This window comes from Pelmatolapia mariae, linkage group LG7 (genome assembly GCF_036321145.2).
Source record: "Pelmatolapia mariae isolate MD_Pm_ZW linkage group LG7, Pm_UMD_F_2, whole genome shotgun sequence".
In the NCBI taxonomy this organism is placed as follows: domain Eukaryota; kingdom Metazoa; phylum Chordata; class Actinopteri; order Cichliformes; family Cichlidae; genus Pelmatolapia; species Pelmatolapia mariae.
In genome coordinates, this window is record NC_086233.1 from 48,075,432 (window position 1) to 48,095,883 (window position 20,452).

The window sequence follows — 20,452 nt, forward strand, 5'->3', positions numbered from 1 at the left end:
AATCAAACCCCATTAGGATGTGGTGGAGTATAAATCTTTAAATTAGATCTAGATCCTTGATGTTTTGTGGACATAGAAAGCACACCTGACTCATTCACCTTTAAACGTGCGGATATTTCCTCCTACTTATCCACTCCTTTCTCTTTCTTGTTTACTCCCAAATTTGGAAATCTACTCAACATCTTCCGATAACATGGAATGAAAGAGGAAGTGAAAAAAATGATGCGTGACAAACGAAAAGGGAAGTAAAATTACTTCTGTCCATGCAAAATAAGCTGACATTTCAATGTGGTGTAGCGTTTTTAATCACACCAGGCGCGTCCACTCATGCAGGTCGTCGTGGGAGGAGAACTGATGTGTGCTAAATCTGTAAAATCAAAGCAGTCAAACTAAAAACAAATAAAAAGTGATTGTTGAGATGGAAAAATAAAAAGATCAGACTGTATATGAATAGGAATTTCATTAACAGTGTCTGCCTTCAGCCTGTTGGTGCTAAAACGTCAACTCCACTCAGGTTTTGGGTGTCTCTTTCCCTCATCGAGATGGTGTCAGGTCTCTTGCTGTCAGTGCCTGTTGCTAGCATCTGTTGGATCATAAATTTTATTGCCCAGTGCCTGCAAACACAGAACTTTGCTATTAAAAAAAGGCCTAAATATCTATTTCTTATTATTAGATATTAATTTTTTCACCGTGTCCAGGTGCATAGGCAACATAAACAGGTTATGATGCCGTGTGTGTGTGTGTGTGTGTGTGGGGGGGGGGGGGGGGGGGGGTACAAGATGTGCCCGCTTATAACCGTTTGAAAATTTGAGTGTCAAGTGTGACTAAAGTCATGCTGCCAGCGTGTGGTGTTTGCACTCGAGCAGTGTTCACCGAGCTGTGACAGTTTCGGTTTTAACCTGCAAAAACACAGACAGGATTTGTCTGTGCAAATGGTCCCGAGGGAGGCCAAAAGTGGCAAAAGAAGAAGAAGAAAAAAATGAAAGTTGATGTTGCTTTCACTGTTCAGGCCACCTGCAGTGCTTTCACCATGTGCTGTTATTCAACTTAGTACATGTCAGGCATGAATGCGTTTTGTTTTTCAGCCGCAAAATACACTGAAACCCAATAACGCTCCCTTTCACAGCAATACTCCTTGTTTCATATATCATTCCCATGCCATATTACTACACGTCTGTCACCTCTTTTCAGTCGTCAGCGATTAGCACGCAGACACTATCGTACTGTACGCTTACTGTAGGTGTTCATAGCAGAGCAGCAAGAAAATCTTTCAGTTATCCTCGTGCTCGGCGGCTCTGACTAGTCACGCTAAGCAGCATGGCATCATAAAGGCCTGGATTTCAACACAAGTGTTTAAAATATTCAGCAGAAGGAGCGGGGCTGAGATGAAGAGGATTTCGTGCCACGATCAGAAGAAGCAGAGAGCCCGTTCATGCTGCTGTACTCGACTGTGATATCAGCACACACTGGCATGACCCTGTTTCAGATGACTTTCCTACTTAATGTCATATTACCCAAGCGGGACACAACACCTACGGGAGGGGAAGACCTAGATTGAGTTCCTCCTGGGTTTTGGTGAAAAGAATATTGCAGTAAATTAGTTTCAGATATTTCACCTGATTGGTCCATGGCAGCACAAACATTGGCTGCGAGAGTACGAGAATGAGAGAATGTGTGCAGGAGGTTAAAAAAAAGCTGCCTCAACTTCTTCATTTTCCTATCTAGATGGCTCCCAGCAGAGTGGAGTGAACTTTGTGCCATGCAAATGATAAAACTACACACTTTTGATAAAAAGCTGCTGGGTCTTTTCGACATGCTCTTAATTCTCATGGTTGGGGTTTCTGGTTTTTAAATCGACTGTGGAGAACCTTTGTTTTGTAGAATTACATACCGGCACATGTCATTTGTGCATCGGTGTTTGTGTTATAATCTAGAACACAGTAGGACCACAGTTTCGGGCTGCTCAGTGAACACTCCAGGTACTGGAGGTACACTCCAGTACCTGGAGTGGACAATAAGGGGAGTAATGTTATCTGTCCTTATTTCACAAGTACCCACACTTACTTAAGTGTTTGCTTATATTCTGGCAGCCTATCTTTAGCTCTATCTACTCAATTATAGTAATGATGCCAGGCTGTCATAGAAAGCTCTCTCGCTGTCACAAACAGGTCGGTAACCAGCCAACTCATGCATAGTGTGATATGCACATGCTCTCACTGCCTGGAGAGTGGTTATACTGTTTATCTATAGTATCTGCAGGTGCTCAGACAGAGCATTTATTGATAAAATGAGTTGTGGTGGGCACAGGTGTAGGATGCTAGGCTTGATCAACCAGTTGGCCTTGTTTTGGCTTTTATTTAGAGCAGTTCACTGACTGAACTACATGGCAACATCCAAAAAAAGAAGGGAAAAAAACATGCTACAAAATCAGGACTGGAACAGAATGAAATTCTGTGGCAACTGTGTTGATGTTTCATCTAATTTCCTCTAGTGTGACAATGGGAATAAATCATCCATGTCCAATTTTCTGAAGTTTCCCTAATATGGGTGTCAATTAGTAGAAGAGTGCTGTGGACACAGCTTTACAGCCTGCAAACTGCGCTGCCGCAGGCAGCACAATGCATTAGCGCACGATGAGCTGTCAGAGAGGATTATTTCAGCCACCACAGCCAGCGAAGGGGGTGGGCGCCGCTCTGCTGCACTAAACCAAGGAGAAAGAGTGGGCGGGAGACACAGAAAGGGAGAGAGACACACCGAGGAAAGAGGGAAAGAGAAGAAAGTGTCCGTTACACCGGGTGGATTTTTCCAGAGCACCGATGTTGGAACACTCTTCTGAGCTGGCCCTGGTGCAGAGTCTGTATGCCAACAGCATGCGCTGTCCCCCCTCTGCGACCGGGATCTCAGTCAGGAATGAGGACCTGCCTATGAGGTACGTTGGGTTGGCCCCTCATTCAAATTTGGGCTAGCTTTTGTGAAGCAGCCCGTATTTGGACTGCCTCTTTGTCTGGGCTGGATATTGTCATAGGATGTATTGTTTCCAGCTGAGTCGGTCTCCCATGCTGTGAGAGTGTGCCTGTGGGCAGGGTAGTGTTCCTCTGGTGCGCCTATATGGTTTTCTTTTTAAACAGGAATCTAGAAGCCATGTTTAAATTGAACACATTTTATATTTTATGTCTCCTCAAGTTCCCAAGAAAGATGTATCACTAAAATGGAATAAAAATGTACCTCCCTTCTTTATTTTTTCAAACTTCCTCAAGGAATTGTAGATTTGCATGAAATATAAATGTTTAAAAAAAAGGTGGAGGTGTCAGTGATGTAGGTGTTTGTCTTCGAACTGCACAGCCCACTGAAGAAGAGCAGTACGAGTGACTGGATGTCTGCTGAAAGCTGCCCAGGCCTCACTGTGCTGAGTCAAACACAACTGAAGATATCAATTATCTTTAAATGCAAGAAGAGGAAACATTTACATGTGCATTTGCATACATTCAGTGGAACTTTACACTGATAAGGCAGCGCTATATTTATTTAGTACATCTTGAAACAGTTGATTTCCTCAGCAAAGGAAAGATAAGATGAAGTTCACTCTCTCCATTTTGAGAGCACTTCAGCTGGTCGGCCATTCGACAAATGATTTCATGAAAGGCAGAGCTAAGAATAAGTGCACTTTCAAGTTAAAGGCATCCTGCTTAAAAACACACGATGTGGCCTCTTTTTGTTTTTAGTTGAAGCTGGCCTATTTTTACACCTTGCACTTTTTTTTATCACGAAAAGGTGCACATTTAAATGCTGGGTGAGTGGGCTCTTCAGCTCCCACTGCATGAGGGAGAAAACATTTGATGTAAACAACAAAAGGATGGCACATGTGGAGGATTATGATAGGATTAGAGTAGTAATCATCTGAGATTAAGAAAGACAGTCTAGTATTAGAAGGTGCCAGCAACTAGACATGACACTAGGCATGTAAAATCCAATCTATTAAACATCTTATTAGAAAAAACGAATAGTACATACCAACACAGCTGAAATGTATGGATATGCTGCAGATGCCTCTGTCTTAATGAAACCCGAATCTTCAGAGAGGTTTAGCGTACCTTTTTATAGCAGCCCCTTAAGCTAAAGGTGATGCATGTTGCACAGTGGGCTCGTCCGCACTTATGGAAAAAGAGTTTGCATTATCACATTATGCACACAAGCCTCTTCCAGGCACTGTTTAATAGAGCAGACCCGACACTGGTGCCAGGTTGCCTTGAAATTGCTATGGATACAGGGATTAAGTAGGATTTCATAAATAGGATGTTTCTTAATGCTCACTATGAATAATATTTTAGGACTGTGCAGCTGCTGAAGCAGTAATGAGTGGTTTGATAATTAGGCTAGCCCCCCCAACTCGTCTCTCAAACAGCACTTGACAACAGTCCACCCACCCCCACTCCCTCTCGCCCCCCCTCGCCCGTTTACCTTTCCCTCCACGTGTAGAGGCCTCACCTTGTAAGTCCGGCACAACAAAGGAAGATAGGCTCCCCCTCCCCCCTCTCCCCCACCTTCTAGGAGATAACAGTCCAGCACAAAGGGGGAATATGACCTATGACCCTGAAGGGAAGAATGGATGAAGGCAGACAAGAACAGCTACATTTTTGCCCATCTAACTTTTTGACTGGGAATTGATTTATGGACCGATCTGCAGTGCAAGGCAATAAACAACCTGGAAATAATCTTATTTATTTAAGTAATCCAATAAAAACAAAAGGCCCGGTTGCCTAATTTAGAGTGCTGGGAAGATATGGAAACAGGAGTGGCATTAGTGTGATTGATAGTAATGGCCTGGATACTATATTTAAACATTTTAAATCGCTCACCAATTGTGATTATTAGATCACTGATTCATTCTCAGATAGACTCATTTCACAATAAGGCTCGACATGATCTGATTAATACGTTTTTTTGTAAAAGGGTTGCAGAATGTGGGTCATTATTGGAATGCAATGGCGATGCTGGAGCAGATAAAAGATCGTAAACTAGAAAACAGGTTAGTAAACTCTCCATAGGGCACCACGTATGGTCTCTAAAGGGACATTGCAGTCATTTAGATAGGGGCATTTAGATTGTTGAGCAACACGCAGCGTGTCTTTCGGACTTTTGTTGACGAGGCCACGCCTCTGCTTTGCTGCAGCTCGGTGTGCAGTGTTGACGGCGGCTCGCCTGAATTTATTTCGCTCGGAGACAGCGCGAGAGAGAGAGAGAAAGAGAGAGAGAAACAAGAAGGAAGGAATAAGGCGGATACCGGTGCCCTCGCGCTCTCTCTATATATCTCCCTCCCTCCCTCTCTGCAGTTTTAAAGAAGACGCCCCCTCCCAGCACCTGCTCCGCTTCGTCTTCTCGCCGTCTCGCAGGAGTTGAGTGGACGTCGCTTTTCGTTGTTTAGACGCTGTGTGTGTTTTTCTTTTTTTTTTGGAGCATGACTTCGGCGTACAACCTGGATTTCCTCCCTCTCACCGAAAGTCGGTTAATGACTTCGAGCGACACAATGTAAGTAAATCAGCTAAAGACATGTGCCGAGTTCCCGCCTCGCCTCTTCCACATCGTAAACACCGACTGGCATTTTTATTTTTTTAAGCAGGCGAGGCGAACAAAACAGTTGAGGGCTAGTTGAGAGTTAGCTAACGCTAGCTAAACGAGCAAACTGGGATGCTAACGTTGCTAATCACGCAAGCGGTGAGGACACGCTCACCTGGAGTTTAAGTTGCTAGCCTAACTTGGGTAATACAGGCATGTGACCACAATAAATTGCAGTTAAGTAAAGTGTGGCCCTGCTGCTAACCTCTTATCTCGTCACTTTGAGTGGAAACGCAGTTTGCTAACAGCGGTACCCGACGCTTGGGCGCGCTACAATAGTCAAGTGACATGTGCTTCCGGAGATCACACGTTCAGTATCAGTCCAGAAAAAGAAACAACGTAGCTTTAAAAAAATATGCAAATAAATAAACATGATGCCCATTTTGTGCCCTTTACGTTGCATTAATTGCACAGACATCTTTTTTTGGTTGTTTGTTTTTGCTCTGGCTTCGGGTTACTTCGTTACAGCTGATCAAGTTCTCATTTGAAGTGCGGTCGATCGAAACAAACGGTGGATGTTTAGACGATCAATTGTCGGGCTTTGAAAACAAGCGCTTTTAGCAGACGAAGTGTGAGAAGTTGCTTTAAAGTTCCTTAACACTATATGTCGTTGCCAAGCCGTTACTAATGTGACTTCAGTTTCTAAAGTCCAGCAGCGTGCGTGAGCCTTGTTTGCAGGCAGGATACGGCACACTTACTCCCGGTCCCTCCCTGTGTCTCTTGCTAGCAGCCGAGCCTGCTAACATGGTTAGCTGCAGCTCACATGCATCTGTACCCCCCTCCTCCCGTCCATGTTGGTTATAGAGTGCTGACTTAACGATAGAAAACACGTGGTTTGCTACATTATTGAGCCATTAATGGAAATCTTGTGACAGGGCATGTAAACAAGTGGGAGGAATGGTATTTATAAAGTACAGAGGTCCATATATAACTCCCCACCCCGAAAGTATCGACACAAAGTCAGCTAATCCTGTTTGACAAAAACATTTCCAAAACCACTGCCTGCTTTACGACACTGTTTAACATTTAAATGTTTGCAATTCCAGCAATGCTCTCTGTAGTTTGCAACAAAATGGCTGTTATTGCATGGTCTCACAAATGAGGAAACTCAACAGCAGAACAAGGATTCTTTAAATGTTTTAATCACGTTATCCTTTGCTTGTTGTGTTTTTTGCTTTAGAGTAAACTATAAATTAAAAAGATTGAACAAGAAAATATTTTTGCTTCTAGTCTAAAATGTTGCACTATTTTTAAATGATTTACTGATTGGGTTGTAAAACGCTTCATATTAAGTGGCCTTTTAAGCTTTTAGAAACTTTTTAAACGTGCCAGTAAACTGCAAATATTTACATTTGTGGCTTTGTGTGTTATATAAACTAAACTGATATACTGAGGATCAATGGCCATTTACGTGACAGTGGTCGTTGTAGTTCCACCTTTTTGATATCCTGTTTTCTTGTGTAAAATAATGTGTGAATATTGTAAGGGGTTTTCCCCCTCTAAATAAATTTCCCTCCATCCATTCTGGGCTTACGCCAAAGGAAAATGGCCAGGGATATAAGAAATAACCAGTTCAGCCTTTTTTTTTTTTTTTTTTTTTTTTTTTTTTTTTGTCTTTTGTGACTATGTTGACTGCATCTTGACTGAGTTGATTGATTTTTGTCTAATTGTTGACAGCGAGAATGGCTTTCGGGGCTTAAGCATGATCCTTTGGCAGCCGACGCTGCCATAGTGCTATGTCAGTTAGCTAAGTGTCACAGTGATCCCTTTTTGTTGCGGTCAGGGAGTTGTTGATCTGTGTGAAGTCTCGGATCTTGGCGCTGAGTTGGATGGCTGCTCGGGCCAATTGTTCACTCTCCTTGCTGTCAGGGTGCTGGTGGATGAGTGCCCTTGTAGCCAGATGTTAAAGGCCAAAAGGAGGACCACTCTGATCTGGATTGTTACTTTTTTCTTTTTTTGCTGCTGCTGTTGCTGCTTGCCTTAGCATGACAGTAACTGCAAGCCTGTCTGTCCTGGAGCCACAAAACACTCAGTGAGATCCTCTATCTCCACTGTGGGGTGGTGTGATCGAAGGTTGAGCAAATTCTTCTGCAAGCTTTGCAAACAAAAGACGTTGAGGCACAGAGTGAGTTGCATAAGACCACAGTCACCCACTATGTCCATGACTCTATCAGTAGTTGGCTCTGAAGTGATTAACAAAGAGGTAAGAGGTCTGTTTAAGCAGAAAACTATGGGATTAGTTAGAGTAATGGATTAGATTAAAGGCATTTGAGAATTACAACCCTCATTTGGTGCAACCCTCATCTTTTGCATAGCATTGAGTATCTGTGTTTTAGATAAATCAATCATTAGCTTATAATTTATCAGTGATCACAGTGCAAGTTTGAATTTTGTGCATAATTGGAAGCCTTGTTTTAAAGTATTGTTTCTTCAGTGTGCAGTATTTTCTGAAAACTCTCCATTGGAGCCTGTAGGGGTGAAACTAAGACTGAAACTGAAATGCGTCTGCAATATTGTACAATGATAGCCATGTAGTGCTATTAATATTAGTTAAACCATACTAGTGAAAGCTGTGATGTTTCAAGATCATTTCCACAATTACTGAAGTGGAAATGTTACATTAATGGCGCGTGTGTGTGTGTGTGTGTGTGTGTGTGTGTGTGTGTGTGTGTGTGTGTGTGTGGTTTTTTTTTTTGTTTTTGTTTTTGTTTTGTTTTTTTACGGCTTTTTTTTTTTTCTTTTTTCATGAGAACACACAAAAAAAGCCGTATTCATCCATCCCCAAACCAAGGTATGGGCCACAATGGTACAGTAGTTGCTCCAGTTATTGTTGCAGTTTAAAAAAAAAAAAAAAAAAAAAAAAAAAAAAAAAAAAGTAAAGCATTGAAAAATAATGGATTTATCTGATCAGCTTTTAGTGTAGCACTATTTTTGGTGGAAAATTATCACACTGACTAAATAATTTCTTAAAACCAAAAGGAGGACTTGTTAAAGTGTGGTACAAAAAGACGTCTGGCTAGTTAGTACCAGAAATGCTAGTCTGCTTAACTCAGCTTTAGCTTATTTATGTACAAAGGCAAATATCTGTTGGTTCAAACATGTTCCGACATCTCTCGGGACAGCCCTGACAGACGCTGGCACCTTTCTCCCAAGCTTCTGCAGTATTTTAATTAAAAAAATGAGCAGTTGTACTCGGACTGTCAGTGACCTGATCTAACCACTGAAATTGATGTGACTACATTCTGTAACTAATCTGACGTGTGCTTTTGATGTACACACATTTCAGTTATACGTCGAGCACCATTTCACCATCACACAACAGAATTAATGACTTGAGATATCTTGGGTATGCATGCAAATTCATGTAACCAGGGGGTTTCCCTGCATTTTTAACTGGGGGGTGGGTGGGTGTCTGTGTCTAAAATAATGTAATAACCATTATTTTAAAATGGGCTTTTGGTAACTGAAGTTTATCAGATAGCTAGAAATAATAGGAAGATAGTCTTGTCCCAGCTAAGGTAACAATGCTTTATCTATATGTGGAACAGTTGAGCTTACACGCTCCTCCTCAGAGGCCCATTTTGAACAAGGAAGAACCCTGAACGGGTAATAGTTAACCTTGTGCACTTCCCCATCCCACATAAGCAGGAACATCAGTAGTAGCAGTGCATTTGTGTTCGACCTTCTATGCTCTATTTTGATGATGATGATGATGATGATAATAATGATAATAATAATAATGGTTAGATAATTAAAACGAGTTTTATCTTAATCAAAGCTGTTCTGTTTTCTGTTACAGGTTAGTGTAATGAATGTCAGAGTAAGTCACCACATTCAGGCAAATTGAGCTTGATTGCTGCATTTAGTTGGCTGTTGGTCTCTTCACTTGAGACTAATTGTTGACGCTCCGTCTGACACTAACTGAGGAGAGTTTGTAGTTGCACGTTTTGACTGTTCATGCAAGCTTTACTTTAGCATCGCCATCTATAACCGCTGGGGACTCTTGGTGTGATTATGTAGCTAATGGGGCGGGCCTTGTCATCAGATGCTGGCCGTCTGTTAACACGCAGCCCACTCAGAGGCTGATTGAACACGTCCGTCTTCATCAGGGCAAATGCAACAATGAAATTAGGCCATTTTGAGCTGAATTGGAGTTAATGCCAGGAGAAAAAAATATTTCAATAATTTTCTCATCAGAACCACAGTGTTCTGATTAGGTCAGCCACTTGGTATGGACATCAAATGACACACAGTCCTCCTGTTTCTGCCTTGAAGTTGTAAAACAATTTTTTTGTTTGTTTTGGACAAAAAACAAGGAGTTGTATTGATTTTTGATAACAACAGTTATTCTGTAAATCCTGTCGTCTGTGGCCAGTCTTTTAAGTTGCATCTTCAAGCCGTCAGGAGTTTTTATTTTTTTTCCCCAGGCTCATTAAACTTTATTGAAGCTGTCAAAGAATATTCTGCCTTTTTTTTTGTTTGTTTTTTGTTTTTTTGTAGTCTTAGGGAAAATAAATGAGAGAGAGAGGTACTTGACAGCTGTCAGAGATATTACTGAGGCATTCTGTGTCTCATTGAATCAGCTTATAAGGCCACTGGTTTCCTAAAAGGAAAAAACGGCTCACGATTTATTTATTTTTTTCTTTAAGGGTATTACTAGCAAACAGCTGTTTCAGTCGACTGATTTCTCTCTTTTCTTTGAAGCAGCATGTTCTCTGTGTGAACCTTGACTTTAATACTTTATTGGGGATAAAATAAAGTGGCATGCTGCTGATTACCAGGTGATGGAATGAGTTTGGTCTGTCACTCAAACGGGAAGAGACTCATGGCAATTTGTAACATGTCTTTAGTAAGACTTGATCAATATTTTTATTAAAGCAACATTGTGATGGTTTGACATTGAATGTACCACGTTAGTGATTTTCTAGTAATGATAAAATGTTAGCTGGTATTTATTTTTAATGATTGATAATAGCAGGCAGTGAGATTGGTTTCCATCAGCAATGGTGGGAAAAAAAAAAAACTCTACATCATCATGTGACATGTGGTGTTGCTGTGACCCCCTGAGGGTTTCGGAATGAGTAATGTCCAAATACACAACGCTGAGCTTTCACAATCACGAGTATAACCAGGCAAATTGGCTGGCCTTCTATTATGGGCACAGGAAAAGGTGTCGCTGGCATACTTGCACGGTCAGAGCTCACCAACAGGACAGACACATGGTCCAGATAAATCACCTGTTTTTATGGGTGGCGCAGCAGTGGGCATGCAACTGCCGTGGCTCTGGATGGCTCGTCAGCTGCTGCAGGGCGTCTTGGAGCGCGACGAGCTGCCACAACGCAGGGCTGTTTGTGGAAGCTCAGCAAAAGACTTCATCACTGCTGTCTGGGAATACTCTGGCAGGTGGTGCTGGGAGCGGAGCTGGGCGGTACTGACAGAATCAATTGCAGTATTTATTTTAACCGGTACACTTGGAGTAAAGTATCGACATTTTGTGTAGGTCTAATAGTTTTATACAATGTTTAAGGGCCTGACATAACTAGCTTATTATAGTTACAGCCAAAAACCGAAACCATGTCTGAAAAGGCATCAAAATAGAAACTTGACTCTGAGAAGAAAAATAAAACTTGGTAAATTAAATAAAATGAATATATACAGTAAAGCGCTTTGGTTTTAGTCTTGTCCCAGTTTGATTAAATTTGTCCGCACAACATACCTGAGGTGGTCCGCCTGCTGAGGCTTGGGATCACTACATGACAGTCAACAACACCCACAGCGTTGTCTTATATTGCATGTTTTGAACTTGATAAATTTTAGTGAAATTCAGCTCAGAGCCTCTGCTTGTCTCAACAAACACACAGATAACAGCGAAGATGATGGCGTCATAGGTGCAATTTACACTTGAGCTGCAGCCTTGAGACGGCAAACAAAGATGGTTTCCCGTTTTCACAATCTAAACCTGTGCAACACGATCAGAAGTGGGAAAAAATGTTTTTCTTCTTCTCCCATCAACAACCAACTTGTTTTAAAATTGTGTGGCAACAGTGCATGTTAAACAAGTTGTTTAATTTGCCAAGATCTTCAAAACTGTCAGATTTCTTGTAAACTTTGCAGCAGGCTGACAGCTGCACCACCCAAATTGCAGTAGCTTTGAAAAAACTTGAGTTTTGGCGCTTCACACAAATCAAAATGTACAATGAGCCTGAGAAACTTTTGATCTTGGGGTGGTCAGTGTTCAGGTTGACACTTTGTAATCTAAAGCAGGCTGGATGATGTGACGATGTGATCAGTGAGTGGGAAAACATAGCTGCTTATGTAGCTATGCTGTAGATAATGGTGTTTGCTGTAGATTTTGTCATCATAAGGTGAGCACGTGGCTCTTGCTCCTTGTACGTGGCATTGCATCAACTTTGCGTTTACCCTTCATCCATATTTCTTGTGGACTTCAAAGGAGAATAACAGGAATAACCACTCATCTGTGTCTGCACCTGTCTCTGTCCACAACATGGTTAAAGAGCAGCTTAAGATAGATGATCTACTTCTGGGTGCTCTGACAAATTCAGAGCTATTTACCATTTGTAAGTTGTAAAATGGCACGTCCTTGTAAAATCTACATTTAAAAGGGTTTTTATTTTTGACGCTGTAGCTGTCCAATGAATCAAATTTTAACTCCAGTTACTGTTTTGTTTGGCTTTCAGTCAGTATTAAAACAAGGTAATTGGGATAAAATGCCTATTGTCACATTCGGTTTAACAAGGATGGTCTTGTTTGGTCTTCAAGTGCCCCACTTTTTGCTGCTCCCAGGGCCCAAATTGTCTGAATGACTATTAAAATGGAAAAAAATATGCTACTTTTTTTTTCTGATAGCATAATTGTGTTAAATAATCATGATTTTAATTTTTGCCATAATCGAGCAACCTTAATTAGCACGGTATAAACAATGTTGCTGTGCCTGTCATACCGATAGCAGTAATTAAAGTTACCAAGTCTGTCTGAATGTCTTGATATTTCTGGTGTTGCTCCAGTAAAGTTGATGAAATTGCATTTGAATATGTATTTGTTTTAAAAAAAAAAAAAAAAAAAAAAGCCAATAGTGGTATGTCTTTACTTAATGCCCCAGTTCTTCTGACCTTATTGGACCCGCGGTGAATGGATTTCAGCTACATGTTTATTTGGGGTTTATGCCAACAGGTTTTTGTTTTGCAAAACAGCACTGCAGCATATGACATCACTTTAAACTGGTTTATACGTGCAAATGTAAATACTTAGTTTGCAGCAGTCACCTTTGTAATATTCAAAGGTGTCTGTACAGTTGTCAGCTCAGTTATGCTGTATGATGCAACATCATCTTGAAGCAGACAGTTTCATAATAGATTTTGTTTACTTGAATTTTACTTCCTTGAATAATGTCCTAATGTGTATACTTTTTTTTTCTTTCTTTTTTTTTTTTTTTCCTGTAACTAAAAATGCAGCAGAATCATGCCCGAAGAATGTATTCTCACAGTCGCATAGCAGAAGAGCTATGCACAGCTGCAGTGGCTTTGAGAGTTTAATGAATGTAAAGGAGACGGTGTCATATGCAGCCTTCATGTTTTTGAATTCTGACACAAATCCAGTATTTTCAAGTGAGGTTTTCTTGTTATGTGCTGTGAGATCTGAGCAAAGTGCCTATGGCAAAATGGCGTCGGAATGCCACTGGCAGAAATGGACAAATGGTGTCACACACCAGTACTGTGGCCTTAGCAGACGTAGCCTTCGACGTGTTCCAGTGTGTCTGTATGACTTGGTCCATTGTGCCGCAGAGGAACGGTGAATAGTGTTCTCCAGCATGGGGGAACAATATGTGATTGTTCCCCTGCTGTGGCAAAGAAGCTGTAGGTTACTCTCTGTACCATCGCCAAAGCGCCTGAGGAGGAGATGCACTGCAAAATCTCGGCCTGCTAACCACCGATGCCTGGAAGTTTAGAGCTCTGCGGTGCTGTTTTTGAGTAGCTGTTACATGCTAGTGGGAGGGGCCACAATCCCCTCTTTTGGAGAAGAGAGGTTTTTGTTTCACAGTAGTTCCCTTTTGGGAAAATTTTGTTTGTCATCTTTCAAATGTATTGAAAGCCTTCAGAGGGAAGGGGCAAGGGCTAATTTGGAGGTGTGGAGTTGGATTTTGGGAGGAACAAGAGCAGAAGTGTGATTTGTTAGCATGTCATTTAAGTCCCTCAAGGAGTTTGGTGTTTCTGCAGAACGGCTGGGCTCATTTTGCAAGAGATGGATGACTCGTGTTCAGAGGTTTGTGTGTAAAATAGTTATTTTAAATGTGCAAACATTGGTATACTTTATTTTTTGTGTGTGAGACTAGTGCCACAGTGTTGTCTTTTTTTTTTCTTCTTTTTTTTTAAAGTTATATTTTGACCTTTGTTTGAAATATTACATATCTGTAGTGTGCGTTGGAAGTCTTAACCTGTTGCAAGTTATTTCTTTTCCTGTGAAGGGCTGTTACTTCACCCTCATTCATAATTTTCAGCGCCTCTACCCCTGTCAGGAACGGTTTGTGTGTTTTGATTCTGTGTGAGAGTGAGACAAAGATGCTGTAGTCACAGGTACACTGGTGGGTATTGATTCTCTGTCCCTAAGGCTTTCCCCAGAGGAAGCTGGCAATAACTTGTAAATGATATATTGTTTCAGCTTGCACTTGAGTAAACGCGTGTTAAACAGTCACACTGCAAAATCATTTGACTTGTTGGTAGGAATTCTGAAAATGCAATACACACTTTTTTTTATAATACTAAAAACACAGTATAACCTCTTTATTAAATCTTGGTTTTGTCTCAGTATGTTTAGGTGAATTTTTTTTTTTTTTTTTTTTTTTTTTTTTTTTTTTTTTTAAAAACAAAGGTGGTGTCACTTTTTTTTTTTTTTTTTTTTTTTTTTTTTTTTTTTTTTTTTTAAATATAAACAGATATACATACATGGTGTATGTGCGCCATCTAACAGTTGGCGCCAAGAATATTCTGTCACGTGCTTCTAAATTGAATGACCTTAGTGACATTCTAAATTTCAGCCTCTAGAAGAAAGCAGCATTATGGCTGCCTGAACTACTGGCACTATTGTGACATTGCCTTTTTGCTGGAAGAATAACTCATTGAAGCTGATCATTTGCCCAGGCCCTTTCTGTGCCACTCTAAAATTTGCATTAGATATTTATTGTAGGGATGGGAATTAATAAGAATTTAGCAATTCCACTATCGATATCGCTTATTAATTCGATTCCTTATCGATTGTCATCAGGTTCTCTTTGGCTCAGTTTTGAGAGTGAAAACCGTTGCTTAAGCAGCAATAAAGAAATTGCATTCATGCAACTTAATTACATGATGTGGGTCAAATGTTCAAAGAGGTATTTCCTCTTTGTTGTAATCAGTGTTTGAGTCTTTACTCAAAAATGTCATTGTTACACATATTACACAGAACACTTTTCTTAAAAGTAATGCAGTACGTTACTTAATTACTCCCGGGAAAGAGTAATTTGTTATACTACTGATTACATTACTTTCATGTTACTCAGTAAAATAGCTGAAACGCACTCTCATAATCACCATTTAACAATACAAACCTGAGGCTACAACCCCACACACCAATACAAATCTGTAATGAGGGCACATCTCTAAGATTTTTCTCTTAATAGACTACAAAGTGATTCTGCTTTAGAAACGTGAACGGGTAGAAAGGGAGGCTGCTCATGTGCTTGTTGCCTGTTGAAGCTAAGGGTCTGGCTGCTGGGGTCGGTATTCACTTGGCTTTCACTCTGGGTTCTTGGCTAGCTTAGCAATAGCATGCTGTTTTGGCAGATGCTTGCAAAGAACCAAAGTTGTGTTAGCAGTATTATGCAGTTATTTCTGTCCTGCATACATTTTTCCGCCATTTATCTTGTCCTTTTGTCCAATTTATTTAAAAAAAAAAAAAAAGTGCATATCCATCCTCTAGACCAGTGGTTCCCAAACTTTTTTTGCTGGGCCCCCCTTTGTTTTACAAGAAAAATGTTCGTGCCCCATTGAATGTTCGTGTTGAAGAGCCCAGCAAGTGCTCCCGACGCAAGAGAAACTAATTCTGTCGCAGAGACCTACCTCGGCACTTGTGCAGGTGAAGCCAAAGGGAAGACATGCTTCATCGTATTTTCTAGCATTTGGCTTGGAAGGAAGTTGGTTTGGAAACATATTTGGCGATGCTTCATCTCCAGCTTTGCGTTTGTGTGGGAGCCCCGTCAAAAACCTGTCAATGACGCTAGCAGTGTCCAAGGGTTCTTTTTTGTTTTTGTTTTTTTTTTTCTTTTTCCCCCCTTGCAATGGCTCTGCCCCCCCCCTCTAGGGGGTGGGCCCCGCACTTTGGGAACCTCTGCTCTAGACAGTGTCACTATTTTCCCGCTTGCGAACTGAAATCAGCTGGTTGTAGTGAGTGTGAGAGCAGATAAGGGGGATCCATGGGGTAGAACAAACAATTCCAAGAAATGGGACTACTAGGAACCGGTTTTCTGCAAGAACCTGTTCTCAATTCCCATCCCCATTTATCATTATGTGATGCATTCCTCTAAGCTAAGCATGAAAATTAAATGAAATTGTTAGCTGCCAAACAGGACAGTCCTTAGATGTGAGTGCAAGTGGTTCTAAACCAGATAATGGTAATTGTTCCTTTACTTTTCGTGACTTACTGAAGCAGTATGGGTTGCCTGCAATGACTTGAATTATGATATTAAATTTGTTTAACCTCTGGCATACACATTACAAAAATTGTTTTTCTTTTTTTTTTCTTTTTCTTTTTTTTTTTTCTTAGCAACGGCAGCAGCAGCAAGATGAACGGGTCGCTGGAGCACTTGGACCAGCCAGACCCCGACTCCATCAAGATGTTTGTTGGACAGATCCCCCGCTCCTGGTCAGAAACAGAACTTAAAGAGCTATTTGAGCCCTTTGGAGCCGTGCACCAGATAAACATTCTTCGTGATCGCACTCAGAATCCTCCTCAGAGCAAAGGTACAGTCTGGGTGAAAGTTCACTTTCAGGAATAATTTGTTCTACTACCTTGCAGGCAAAATTTCTCCTTAGTGATTTAGATATCAATATAAACGATCTGGCATATAATATTTTTATTGAAAACATTGGATTATGTATCCATCCAGATTAGCTTAAAAACCTGTTTTGTTTGTTTTGCCATATGTGAGGAGGAGTGCAGCAGTTGCTAGTGGGGAAAACTAGTATAGCATGTAGCATGCTAACAGCAGTCTGCAGGTATTTGAGGCGTGCATTGCAATCTGTTTAAATGAAGTGACACAACTGAAAAGCTCAGATGATACTTTCAGTTTCTCTATTGTTCACTTTCACTCTATATACTTTCTCTATGGCCAAATAATAAGAGATGGACACTAATTAGGTGTGAAACTTGCTGGAAAACCTTCATTGCTCATAGATAAAAACAACTTGGTCTCGTAGTTGGTGCAAACCCCCTTCTCTCCTCATCTGCTTTCAGATTTTAGCACTTAGGCAATGCACTGCCTGTCTGCAGCTGTGTTTGTGTTAGATCACCTCATATGCAAGCAGTCTTTTGTTTCAGGGTTAAATAATATCTTTCTTTTTTTTTCTTTCTTTTTTTTAATATTCATATATTCTAAATTTCCTCTTCTTTGTACAATGCAGCTTTAGAAGCAGCATTGTACAAAGGGAGTGTTACTTGACTGCAATTTTCCATTAAGACATCCATCGATGCGCTCACCTTAGAAATGGTGCTCGAGTTGAGCGATTCAGTTTAGGCTGCAATTAGAGGAGACGGTGAAGTGGAAGCCTGCTGTCTGCAGAGAGCTGCAAAGTGCCACTGGAAGTGCTCGGTCTCCCGTAACTAACTGCAGGTGAATAAAGTAACGACAGTTTCCCTGATGTAACTGTCCTGGGTCACCCAAATCTCAGTTCCCTTGATGGTTGGATGATTCACTGTAGCTAAAGGCGCTAAACCAGTCTTGGCTTTTAATGTGGTGGGACTATACTTGATGCTGAGCTTGAGTCTAAAAGGAACCATATTTGTGCTACCAGACACCGCCCTGGCAATCCAGGCCAGATGTAGTTGTTGTGAGGTGTTTGGCTGTTATGAATCACTGACACTACCTGGCTGATCGTGTGTGTGTGTTGCTGTTAACAAGCCAAAGACAGGTTGACAACAGTTGCACCGTCTGGAGAGATAAATGTCTTTCTGGGATCTCCTTTTCTAGTATTCTTGTAAACATCGGCTGCACAATTGTAATTTAAAAAGAAAAAGGTTATATTATCTTGTAATGTGCAGACATTCTGTCTCAATTCGTTGCAGAAGTGGGTTTTTTAATTAATGAGTGTAACTTATCCTGTCGTGGTTTTTTTTTTTTTTTTTTTTGGGGGGGGGGGGGGGGGGGGGGTTTAGAGCAATATAGCAACAAAATAAGCTTGCAGAGCAGGAAAGATGCTAAATAGATGAAAATAAACTTGGCATTGGCATGGCATTTATTAGATCTGCACTAAATTCAGACATATCACAATTTCACTATTTGTTCTGAAAGAGCCTTGAGTATCAAACATGTGACCTAAAGACATACTGGATATCTTTTGACTGGCAACAACTGCAGTGAAATGTGTAACTTTCTACATGTTAGAAATTGCACTTATCACTTTATCTATTTGTGTTAATTTTTTTTTTTTTTTTTTTTTTGAATAGATGTCTTACCTTAAAATATAAATACTATTTAAATGAGCAGAAAGGGTGGTTATATTGGTCTGGCTCACTTGAGATCAAATTGGGCTATACATGGCCCATTGACTAAAGCGAGTTTCAAACCCTGACTTTATTGTGTCAAGGCCAAAACTGCTGGACAGCATGCCACCAGGAGAGCATTTGAATTCCCATGATAAGGGCCTTGGAACAGATGTACACACATGTAACACCACTAAATAATCCTACGAGTGTTTACAGGTGTACCAGAAAGTCCCCAGGGTTCTTATAATGCTGTGTGTGTGTGTATAAATATACACAACGCTGTGCAGTTCATTTGGGAGGCTGAAGAGTTCAAAGCTCCTTATTGTTTAAGCAACACCCCTCCCCTGCTCTATGCAGTGTCAGCTGTGATGGCCTATGGACATGTTAATGTATTCTATTAGATAATCAGGCCTGATCACAGGAGGTTTTTCACCCAGCCAAGTGAAGTTGAATGTGTTTTGCAGCAACACCTCTACACTCAGTTTCACTGTAGGCCTCCTTTCACAGTAGTTTTGTTTTCTACTGCAGTTTCATCAATGACCTACTGATAGTCTGGCTGTTGTTTATTTGCATGCCACACAATGCCACTCTCCAACCAACTCTTATATAATCATGTTGCTTTTGTTTGATTTATTTGTTGAAAGTGCTGTAATCCCACTTCCATTTTTGCTTGTTTACTTTTGTGCAGATCAATTGACAAGCCACCAGATTTGCACTAGTTTTTTTTTTTTCTCTTTTTTTTTTATTTTTTATTTTTTTATTTATTTTTTTTAGGTCATGTCTACTGCAGGTCATAAAAAAATCATCTGATGACTATCACGCCTCTCCGGATGGTTTATTTAGCTCCAGTATATCAGAGAACGGGCTTAGCAGTAGAGAAAGGGAGAGCTCAGCTGGTTGTGAGAGAGAGAGAGAGAGATAGAGAGAGGGATAGGAGAGTGCAGCTTGATGCATATTAGAGTTCAACAGCCCTCCCCGCGGCCTGGGAGCTCCAGTAACAGCATAATACACACTATGTAGGTCAGAGACGCTGCAGTGCTCCACTTCCCCAGCCCAGTGAAACTGACAGGCTGGAACGCCACTGGCGGTCTACTGGGACGGAAGGATGAGAGGCTTTTTTTTTTTTTTTTTTTTTTTTTTTTTTTTTTTTTTTTTTTTTTTCCCCTCCTCTCCTCCCCTCCTAACGCTCTTTTCTTCATTCCCCTCCCCCACAACCTCTCTCCTCCCATGGTTTCTCTTCCTTGCTCTCTCCCACTCCCTCTTGTTTCTTTGTGCTGTTTTCATGCCTCATGTTTATATGTATGCACACATGTATGGGACTGGATTCTTATGTAATGCAGCAATACTCAATGTAATGTGTTGGCCTGGGCTGAGTTGACCTGCCGACTGCACATCAGTGCCTCTTGACAGCCGTCTAACCCTGTGGTACTCTCTCTGGCTGTGTCACAGCCTTCAGCTGTCTCATTACTCCTTTGTCCTCGCTGCCAGCTCCTACATGGTGTATGTGCACCATCTAACAGTTGGCGCTAAGAATATCCTGTCACGTGCTTCTAAAATATGATATGTGGTGAAAGTACTTTCATCCATTTAGCATCTTTCCTGTTCTGCAGCAGTCATGGTATTACATTTAATGTCTGTGCTGTGTTTTTAATGCAGTTTTGTCTCCTCCCTCCCTCCACCCATTGTTTGTCCCTATTTTTTTTTTCTTTTTTCTTTTCACTCTGCAGGATGCTGTTTTGTAACTTTTTATACAAGAAAAGCTGCACTGGAGGCCCAGAATGCACTGCACAACATAAAGACCTTAAGTGGGGTGAGTAGGCACAGCATGGGCTGCTTTTAGCTGCTTGAGCCCCTCTACATCCCCGATGCAGGCTGTGAGCTGTACGCTGGCCGATAATGAGCTCTCGGTTCACTGAACGCCTGTCTAGCCTGAGAAATGTCTCAACCCCCACTATCACTTACGTGACACTTAGGACCGGCCTGAACCTCGGCACACTGAATTGCTAAGCGTGCAGGTATCGGGTAAAGCCTGCTTGACCTGGCTGCAGGTTATTCACTGAGACACAGGACCCGATCGCCACAAAGT

The 20,452-nt window shown here is 41.1% G+C and overlaps 1 protein-coding gene across 6 annotated transcripts in view; it reads left to right on the top strand.

Moving 5' to 3' along the window:
- The first annotated feature begins 2,745 nt into the window (after nt 1-2,745).
- The window catches only part of LOC134631251 (CUGBP Elav-like family member 2), a 29,113-nt gene continuing 11,406 nt past the window's right edge, over nt 2,746-20,452 (top strand). For 4 of the 6 annotated variants that reach the window (XM_063479404.1, XM_063479403.1, XM_063479405.1 and 1 more), the window contains exons 1-3: nt 2,746-2,929; nt 16,429-16,625; nt 20,094-20,176. In XM_063479404.1, the coding sequence (XP_063335474.1) occupies nt 2,817-2,929; nt 16,429-16,625; nt 20,094-20,176 (393 nt within the window). In that variant the 5' untranslated portion in view covers nt 2,746-2,816. Of the gene's footprint in view, nt 2,930-5,237; nt 5,527-13,765; nt 13,894-16,428; nt 16,626-20,093; nt 20,177-20,452 lie in introns of those variants that run through there. The other 2 variants (XM_063479408.1, XM_063479407.1) reach the window with 2 other exon arrangements.